The sequence below is a fragment of the Leuciscus leuciscus genome (genome assembly GCF_965113295.1).
Source record: "Leuciscus leuciscus genome assembly, chromosome: 6".
NCBI classification, from domain to species: domain Eukaryota; kingdom Metazoa; phylum Chordata; class Actinopteri; order Cypriniformes; family Leuciscidae; genus Leuciscus; species Leuciscus leuciscus.
Window position 1 is genome coordinate 37,963,685 of NC_138730.1, and position 10,509 is coordinate 37,974,193.

Sequence of the window (10,509 nt, forward strand, 5' to 3'; positions counted from 1 at the left end):
AAGAGGATGCTGGGGACTCCAGGATGGAGTTTTTCAATAAACATTCAGTGTAGTGATTGCGTGTAGTCTGTAATCCAAACCAATCCTTTTTACGACATTACCATTTAAATGAAAAAGCCCACAGCCATCCTTGACATTATCATTCAGGTGAACAAGATTCGAGGAGAATAATTTAACCAGTGCAGCCAGTTTTTATTAACAAGATTCTAATCACGCTCTCTTATGATTGGTTACCATGAAACATTATAATTACCATCATCACGACACAAGGAGGCAGCGCATATAAATGTTTAATATGCATTATCTTAAAAAATAGTATCATTATAGATGCAAATGCTAGTGGAGAGAAACTTTATGCGGCTTCGTACTACGAGTAACGATGGGAGAAAATTACATAAATGCATGAGAATCTGGCACTGCTAGGAGCTTCTATTGTCTAGAGTCTGGAGGTTTAATTTGTTAAGGGCCTTTGCTACCCAAAGTGGTTTCATTTATCCCAAAACTGAGGTGAAATCAAACCCAGGTCAACATTTCTGGAAATACTGCAGTGACACAGTAAAACAAGGCAAATGGTTTAGGAAATGCTAAGACCATTCCTGAATATTTCCATACGATTGCTGTAAAGTTCATTGGAAATGCCAAGTTCCAATTGCCATGCCTTCAGCGCCAAGGGATTTAACAAGGAAAAAAAAAACACTGAGGATTTTTTTGTGTAGATATATATATTTTAATTTTTTATATTAATGAATTTGGTCCTTGCAGACCACTTTTAGGACAGATAAACAAAACAACACCCCTTTCTCTACTTCCACGTCTTCTTCATTTGTGTCTCATGTCGACGGATTTACATGGCAGCAAGACCAATAGATGCGAGAACAGACAGAGCAATGACAATGTATCCAGAACGATAGACTTCAGGAATCTTAAAACCCTTCCCAACATCCCAGATCTGAAAGAAATGGACAAAAGAGAGATATGAATCAAAGTATGATCGATATATTAGGACTTATGAAAAAATAATGAATTGCATGATTTTCTGAAAAATTAATTTAATTAATATTGGCTGAGAACAGTCAAGTTATTATTCTGGTAATGAGTAAAGCATTGAATAGACATTAAAACATTTGAAAAAAGTCTCTTATGCTCACCAAGGCTGCATTTACTTGATCAAAAATACAGTAAAAACAGTAATACTGTGAAATATTATTACAATTTAAAATACATTTTCTATTTGAATATATTTTAAAATGTAATTTATTCCTGTGATGACAAAGAATTTTCAGCATCATTACTCCAGTCTTCAGTGTCACATGATCCGTCAGAAATCATTAATATATGCTGATTTAGTGCTCAAAAAAGATTTCTTATAATTATCAATGTAGAAACAGCTGTGCTGCTTTTTTTTACAGAAAGTCAAGTCAAGTCAAGTCAAGTTTATTTGTATAGCGCTTTTCACAATACAGATTGCATCAAAGCAGCTTCACAGTATTAAATTAAAATAATACAACAAAGTTTGTTTCAAGAGGAATTTATTGATTGATAAAATTAAATTAAATATCCCCAAAATATCCCCAACTGAGCAAGCCAAAGGCAACAGTGGCAAGGAACCGAAAAACTCCATCAAGTGACCTAATGGTGTCCTAAAACTCCATCAGGTGCCTTAATGGAGAAAAAAAACCTTGGGAGAACCCAGGCTCAGTCGGGGGCCAGTTCTCCTCTGGCATTGGATAGAGGCCGGATTGTAGTTTGAACTGTAGGATTATATGAATGCCTGGCTGAAGAGATGCGACTTTAATCTAGTTTTAAACTGGGAGAGCGAGTCTGAGCAACGAACAGTATCAGGAAGACTATTCCAGAGTTTTGGAGCCAAATGTGAAAATGCTCTCCCTCCTTTGGTGGTTCTGGATATCCTAGGTATGACCAAAAGCCTTGAATTTAGTGATCTCAAAGAGCGCGATGGATTATAGGGCGATAGAAGATCCGTTAAATAGACTGGAGCTAAGCCGTTTAGGGCTTTATAAGTCAGTAGCAATACCTTGTAATTAATACGGAACTTTATAGGTAACCAATGCAGTGATGATAAAATCGGTGTTATATGATCATATTTTCTTGATCTCGTAAGAACTCTAGCGGCGGCATTTTGGACTAACTGTAGCTTGTTTATTGAGGATGCAGGACAACCAGCTAATAAAGCATTACAGTAATCCAGTCTCGAGGTCATGAATGCATGAACTAACTTTTCTGCATCAGAAACTGATAGCATATTACGTAGCTTAGCAATGTTTCTAAGGTGGAAAAAGGCTGTTTTTGTAACATAAGAAATATGATTTTCAAAAGACAGGTTGCAATCGAGTATAACACCCAGGTCTTTTACTGTAGAGGATAAAGTAACAGGACATCCTATGATGTTAAAGTTGTATTGTGCGAGGTTTTGTGGGCGGTTTTTTGAACCGATAAGTATTACCTCTGTCTTGTCTGGATTTAATAAAAGAAAATTACGCGTCATCCAATCTTTTATATCTTTAACACACTCTGTCAATTTGGAAAATGTAGCGTTTTCATCCGGCCGTGATGAAATATATATTTGAGTGTCATCAGCATAACAATGGAAACTAATTCCATGTTTCCTTATAATATTTCCAAGTGGCATCATATATATTGAAAATAACAGAGGGCCTAATACAGATCCCTGCGGCACTCCATAGTTTACTGGAGTTATGATCGATTTTTCTCCATTTAAATAGACAAAATGGTAGCGGTCAGATAGGTATGATTTGAACCAGCTTAGTGCTTGTCCTTGAACACCAGTATAATTTTGTAGTCGATCTAAGAGTATTGTGTGATCTATAGTATCGAACGCAGCACTAAGATCAAGTAAAACTAGTATTGAGATACAGCCTTGGTCAGAAGCTAAAAGTAAATCATTTGTGATTTTAACGAGCGCAGTTTCAGTGCTATGATGCGGTCTGAATCCAGACTGAAACTTTTCATAGATATCATTTTGTTGCAAGAAAGAGCCCAGTTGAGCGGACACCACTTTTTCTAATATTTTAGACATAAATGGAAGATTTGAAATGGGTCTATAATTTGCTAGATTATTATGATCTAATTGTGGTTTCTTAATGAGAGGTTTTATAACTGCCAGTTTAAATGTTCTTGGAACATGACCTAAAGATAAAGACGAGTTAATAATATTGAGGAGAGGATCTTCCACTACAGGTAACACTTCTTTCAGTAGTTTAGTTGGTATAGGATCTAATAAACATGTTGTTGTTTTAGATGAAGTGATAAGTTTATTTAACTCTTTTTGTTCTATAGTTGTAAAGCACTGTAATTGTTCTTTCGGGGTGATAATTGAAGCTGAATTGTAAGGCGCGATTGAAGATTGAACGTTTATAATTGTGGTTCTGATGCTTTCTATTTTCTCAGTGAAGAAGTTCATGAAATCATTACTACTGAACTGTAACGGGATATTTTGTTCGGGTGACGTCTGTTTATTTGTTAGTCTAGCCACGGTGTTAAATAGAAACCTTGGATTGTTTTGGTTGTTTTCTATTAGTTTGCGGAGGTGCTCAGCCCTGGCAGCTTTTAGGGCCTTTTTATAACGTGACATACTGTCTTTCCACGCGATTCTAAAGACCTCTAAATTAGTTTGTTTCCATTTACGCTCTAAAATACGGGTTTCTCTCTTTAAAACATGCGTAGTATTGTTATACCATGGTGCTTTATTTTTCTCTCTGACCTTTTTTAATTTAATAGGTGCAACCACATCCAATGTTCTAGAGAGAATGGTGCTCATAGTGCTAGTTAGTTCTTCTAGTTCATCTGTTTGTTTGGGTTCAGGCAGCAGCTGAGACAGATTAGATAAGCAATTTGAGAAATTATCTATGGTGGATGGGAGGATTGTTCTGCCTGGTTGATAACGCGACGCCGCATGACATATTACAGCAGTACGTAATATGCAAGTTACCATGTAGTGATCAGTGACTTCATCACTTTGTGGAATGATATCTATATCGGTTGGATCGGTTCCGTGTGATATAATTAAATCGAGTGTATGATTAAGACGATGAGTTGGTCCGGTGACGTTTTGCTTGACCCCAAATGAATTTAATAAATCTGTAAACGCAGCTCCTAACGCATCATTTGGATTATCTACGTGTATGTTAAAATCTCCAACAATTAATGCTTTATCGACATTGACTAATAGGTCTGAGAGAAAATCTGCAAACTCTTTTAGGAAATCAGCGTAAGGCCCTGGCGGTCTATATACGGTAGCCAAGGCTAGAGATAATAGGGATGTTTTTCTAACATCTAAGAGCGTAACATTTAGTACAAGTACTTCAAATGAAATAAACTTATAACCCGTTTTCTGAGTAACATTTAGAATATCTTTATAAATGGTTGCAACACCTCCGCCACGGCCAATCAGACGGGGCTCATGCTTATAACAGTATCCAGGAGGAGTAGACTCATTAATACCGAAATAATCATTTGGTTTAAGCCAGGTTTCAGTAAGGCAAAGTACATCGAAGCTATTATCTGTGACTATTTCATTTACAATAACTGCCTTAGGTGTGAGTGATCTAATGTTTAGAAGACCTAGCTTTAGAAATAGTTTTTGTTTACTTATAGCAACATTTTCTGTTTTAATAACAATTAGATTTTTCCTAGATCCTGCATTAGATTTATTATTTGATCTCACTAAACGAGGAATAGACACGGTTTCTATGCAATGTTCTACACTAGTATTTATATCAGTTGAATTGGTGCAGCAGAGACTATGATTTGGACTTTTGGTTACTAGTCAAAGGGTATTTAACATTTTGGAGATGTTATCTGACAGAAGATCCGCTCCGAATCTGCTTGGGTGTAAGCCATCAGCACGGAAAAGCCTAGGACGCTCCCAAAACAGATTCCAATTATTTACAAAGAGCAGTTTCTGCTCATTGCACCATGACATTAACCATTCATTTAGCGCAAATAATCTGCTGAACTTTTCATGCCCTAGTCGGTACGTGGGAAGCGGTCCTGACACAATGATCGTTGTTTCAGGCGATGTGCTGCGTACCGTATCGATTAGATTCCTGAAGTCTTTCTTCAGAATCTCCGTCTGGCGCAGCCTGATGTCGTTCACTCCCGCGTGCAGGACCACAGTTCCGACGCGCTCGTCACCGTTCAGGATCTCGGGAACGCGAGCAGCGATTTCAGAAACACGAGCACCAGGGAAGCAGTGACTTTGCACCTTACTTGTACCTAACGTAGCGTGTACGTGCCGAACGATGGAATCGCCGATGATCACAGCATCGCGTTCTGTTTCGCGTAGAGGGGAGAAGCGGTTTTGTGTCGATAACTCGAAAACCGGGAGGGTCGGAGAAAGTCTTGGTCTAAACCTGACTCGCGTCTTCCGCTGCGGAACCACCCAGGCTTCGTGGTGGCGTGTTGGAGCCGGAGTGAACGAGACCATGGCTGATTGCGACCGATGCTGAGGAACGCACGGAGTAGACGCGGTCGGAGTCAGCGGGTTAGTAACGTTAAACACTGATTTGTGTGCGTCGGCGCGTGATGTTTCAAGAGCCAAACACCGGTCTCTCAGCTCGGCCTGTCTCAATAAAAGGTTGTGGATCTGTTTCTCAACAGCTTCCAGCTCAGACTGCAGTGCGTGAAGCTCAAATGTGTCCTCACCTGCACCAAGCGGTAGACTACTTACATCTGATATATTCGCCATTTTAACAGATGGACAGTGAGTTAGCAACGAAGCTACCAGTGATGCTATCAATATTAATACTAATTTATATTATAAGTTTGTTTGTAAATGAGTGTGGAGAAGACGCGTTCAGCCGTGATCCACGGACGTAACCTTTAAGAGTATGCAGCGTTGGATCACTAATAGGCTTGAGACGCGTCTGCTCAACAGTCCGCGTTGTAACTATGAGGTTTTTTAGTGGTAGGGGTGTAGAGTAGACGCACGATAGGCGAAAAAAAAAGTGTTTGTTTATAAGTGAGTGTGGAGAAGACGCGTTCAGCCGTGATCCACGGACGTAACCTTTAAGAGTATGCAGCGTTGGATCACTAATAGGCTTGAGACGCGTCTGCTCAACAGTCCGCGTTGTAACAATGAGGTTTGAGCAGTAGTGCTTCTCAGTGAGGAAGAGTAGAAAATGTTCGTTGTAAGCGGGTTTAAAGAGAAAAATCAAGAATTATAAATCAAATCGATAGAGCTCCAAAAACAACAACGCATTCAGACGCAACGCATGATAATGACAGGACAAGACATTATTCACCGTGTTTGTTGAGTGTTTCTTATTCACCTGAGCTTTTATGAACTCAAAGGCGCGAGAGAAAATAAATAAATAAAAATAGCTGAGCGCAAGGGTGGCGCGTTAACAGGCTAGCGAATTACTAGCGTGTTATGCGTCAGGGTTGGGTAAGCTGTATTTAGTAGTAATATAAACAACTAGAAATTGTAGTAAATGATGGTTCAAAACAAGGAAATACGAGGCTAAGACGGAGCTTACAGCTCCGAAGCAAACACACTCACAGCAGGCAGCGAGAAAAATCAAGAATTATAAATCAAATCGATAGAGCTCCAAAAACAACAACGCATTCAGACGCGACGCATGATAATAACAGGACAAGACATTACTCACCGTGTTTGTTGAGTGATTCTTACTCACCTGAGCTTTTATGAACTCAAAGGCGCGAGCGCGCGAGAGACAAATAAATAAATAAAAATAGCTGAGCGCACGGGTGGCGCGTTAGCAGGCTAGCGAATTACTACCGTGTTGTGCTAGTAGCAACGGAAGCCAGCGATGTTGGGCAAGCCGTATTTAGTAGTAGTATAAACAACTAGAAATTGTAGTAAATTCTGGTTCAAAACAAGGAAATACGAGGCTAAGACGGAGCTTACAGCACCGAAGCAAAAACCGTGACACATTTTTTGCAGGATTTTTTGATGAATAGAAAATTTAACTCAACAGTATTTATTTGCAAAAGCAAAATCACTTGTAAGATTAAAAATGTCTTTACTGTCACTTTTGATCAATTCAGTGCATCCTTGCTAAATTAAAGTATTCATTTCTTTCAAAAAAAATTCTTACTGACCCCAAACTTTAAGTCTTAATTTCACACTTGATCACATATTTGGTCACATACAACTGATTACAGTGTCATGAGTCATTATCAGAGCCAGAGAGAGTCTGTATACTTCATTCATTCGTGTGTGTGTGTGTTGTGTGTGTGTGTGTGTGTGTGTGTGTGTGTGTGTGTGTGTGTGTGTGTGTGTGTGTGTGTGTGTGTGTGTGTGTGTGTACCAGATGACGGACGCCGTTGAAGGTGTGGAAAGCCACTGGGAAAGCCAGAGCAAATTTGGTGAAAGCAAGGAACTGGGGCCCAAAGGACATGGAGTGAATCAGATCAAGGTAATATGGGTAACTCTCTGGTAAAACCAACGCGGCAAGTGCAAACGCAGAGATTCCTGAGACAAAAAGATCAACAACATTATTTCATATTAATATGCAATCATTTAGTCATGAACACAAAAGGATTCTTTAAAAGTCAGCAAGAACGCTAATTATATTTGCGTCAATGGCAGTGTATGATACGTTCTGTCTATTATAAGTGCGCGCTGCAGTTTTGTCGTCTACTGCTTGAGATGCTCGAGCTCTTTAATGTTGGGTGGATTCTGATTGGCTCTCATGTTGCTATCATTTACTAGCTTCTGAAAGGGATTCCAACTATTTTGTTCCTCTGTATCGTTATCATTATAGCTGTGATGTGGACCTAGAATTAAAGGTCGTTCACACCAAAGATGATAACTATAATGATAACATTTTAATACAATACGACAGAGGAACATGATATGGTCGGAATCACTTTAGAAGGATTTTTTTCCCAGCTTGATTAAAAGATTAACAGCCAATCAAAATCCAGCCAACCTTAAAGAGCTCACGCATTTAAAACATCAGAGGACATAATGTTATCGCTAATACAGTTGTGTGAAAGAAAGTGAAAGTGACATGTGAAGGCCAAGTATGGTAACCCACACTCGGAAACCGTGGACATTTTCTATTGAGACTCAAACCCGCAACCTTCGGGTTACCAGTCTGACTCTCTAACCATTAAGCCACGACTGCCCCTATATTATAGTTATTGTTCTTGGTGTGAACGGGCCCTTAGAGGCAACATCAAAAGCCAAGAATATATTCTAGCTACCTGAACTTAGTCCCACGCCTGTTCCTCTGTGTGAGATTGACAGCAACATGGGGACAGACCACCTGTAAACACCAAAGCCATTAAATTATCATCTTTTTATGGACAGTTCATTTCATTCATAACTCATCACCACATTCTTTAAAACCAAAACCCTCACACATACAATCCAGTGAATTGTATGATCCACACACTCCAAGAAGCAGATGTGGTAACACTCACTGGTAGATGCTTATATGTGGTGAGACAGGTCGGTTGAGTCGTGTGTTTTTTGTCCAAAACTTGTTCATTTCCTCTTTAGCTGTGGTTCCCATTGGAACAGCACTGGAAAACAGAGTAGAAAGGAGCTTCACTGCTTAATATGAATTCTAAATTTGAAAATTTATTAGGAAAACACAAAAATACTCACTGTCTGTAAAGAATGCCAAACTGTGACCGTGACGAACACAGACCCTGGCGGGCCACCGTCCTTAAAAATAGAAAAAAAACATAAATTTCAGGCACAAGCATAAAACTAACACTTTTAAGTACAAACACACATTTGCATACAGTTAAAGCAGCTGGGTATTCTGTAGATTATAAACCAGGGCCTGCAATCAAAAACATCCTAACTCATGTTGTAAACACAACAACAGCACAGACCTGGCATATGGAGATTTGCTTTGTTTTTATAATCCGACATTCAGTTTGGTTATACAAATCACCTAACAGGGCATACTTATTAACATCTAATGTGGTTAATCTGTTCAAACTCAGTAATCTACTAATGAAAATCATGTCACAATGTCTGATCCAATGCACAATGATGGGACTTCAGTAGAACTGGAGATGAGCTCAGACATATGAACATGAAAAATAATGTGGCACACAACATACTACTCAAAGTTAAAAGGATAGTTCATCCAAAAAACCTCAAGTTGTTCCAAATATGTATTAGATTACATTTTACAAGAATACATGTACAAGAATTTATTGAAGAATATGGGTAACCAATAATTGGACCCCATTTACTTTCATAGTATGTTTAGTTACCTACACTCTTCAAAATATCTTCTTTTGTGCAGAAGAAAGATATTAATACATGTTTGGCACAACTTGAGGGTGAGTAAATGATGACAGAATTCTTATTGGTGAACTATTCCTTTAATGTTTAGTTATCATAATTGATTTGATGTACAGAAGATTCTGGTGGCAAGGACCTTGCAGACAGTATGAACAAAAACAACGGAATAAATCATTGCTATTGTTATTATTATTAAAGTAACTTGAGACTGAATGAAAAGTGAACGGACTGAGAATAAAAAACACAAAACTGCAGCATATTATACATGCTATAAAGATTATATCAGAGCAAAGGACAATACACAGTGTTGTTAAGTTACATATACGCAACGATAAACATCAGCAAACCCTCAATATCCCGACTGTCAAACTGCCAGCTGATATGACAGCAAAAAGACCGCCACAACAATGAATTTAATCTTAAACAAAAGATAAAGCAAAACTGTCACATTTTTAAAAATAACAAGTTCGTACTGACCTTAGAAGCAACGCCATGTTTTTGAGCTTGAGTGTTGGGACTCGGACGTGACGCAGACGGATGTGGCAAACGAGATCACAAGCCACCGCCATTTTGGTAAGGTCAATACAAGCCGTATGCAAGGTCAATGCAATAACATTGTACTGTCAGTTGGGTAGCCTATGTACAATTGTATTCTCGTTTATATTTACAGTCGATTTTAATAATAATAGTCGAGAGGAAAGTTATATTCAACCTTTTTTTTATTTCATCTTTATGTTCGCGTTGCACAGTGAATTAAGTTTAGAAAACAAAAGTCAAACATCAGAGATCCACACAACCTTTTGTTGAATTTTATTTTTAGGCTATATTTCTAACAAGTATTTAAATAGAAGCATAGAATTATAATTATAGTAATATTACAATACAATTCTAATACATTTGCATTAAATTGGCACCAATGAGCTTTTTCATAAATTTAGAAGCCTACATTAAAATCTGAAATATTTGAATCATGTATGTACTATATTTCACAGTTTCTTTGAGTGAAAACTTAAAGAAAATGAACTCTAAAAGAAAGCTTATAACCAGCCTAAAAGTTATAAATTCACAGCAAAAAACCAATTCAGTAGAAATGTAATGATCTTGAACCCTAGCTGGCTATTAAATCATCAAATTGTTGAGGTTAATGATACAGTATTCAGGATACATCATGTAAACAGATTATGCGAGTGCATGTACACACACCCACATATGCACATACAGACACACACATTCAG

The 10,509-nt window shown here is 38.1% G+C and overlaps 2 protein-coding genes across 2 annotated transcripts in view; both read right to left on the minus strand.

The window, feature by feature from the left end:
• Positions 1 to 6,410, minus strand: part of LOC309501505 (uncharacterized protein) — a 177,353-nt gene extending 170,943 nt beyond the window's left edge. The window contains exon 1 of the mRNA XM_082173668.1: positions 4,795 to 6,410. Within this exon, the coding sequence (XP_082029794.1) occupies positions 4,808 to 5,728 (921 nt within the window). The 5' untranslated portion in view covers positions 5,729 to 6,410 and the 3' untranslated portion in view covers positions 4,795 to 4,807. The remainder of the gene's footprint in view (positions 1 to 4,794) is intronic.
• sdhc (succinate dehydrogenase complex, subunit C, integral membrane protein) lies at positions 690 to 9,890 on the minus strand. The gene is made up of 6 exons (XM_082173714.1): positions 9,752 to 9,890; positions 8,621 to 8,680; positions 8,434 to 8,535; positions 8,215 to 8,276; positions 7,314 to 7,477; positions 690 to 949 (listed from the first exon to the last, which is right to left on the minus strand). The coding sequence occupies exons 1-6, from the start codon at positions 9,841 to 9,843 to the stop codon at positions 845 to 847; spliced, it is 585 nt and encodes a 194-aa protein (XP_082029840.1). The 5' UTR covers positions 9,844 to 9,890; the 3' UTR covers positions 690 to 844.
• Positions 9,891 to 10,509: the final 619 nt, after the last annotated feature.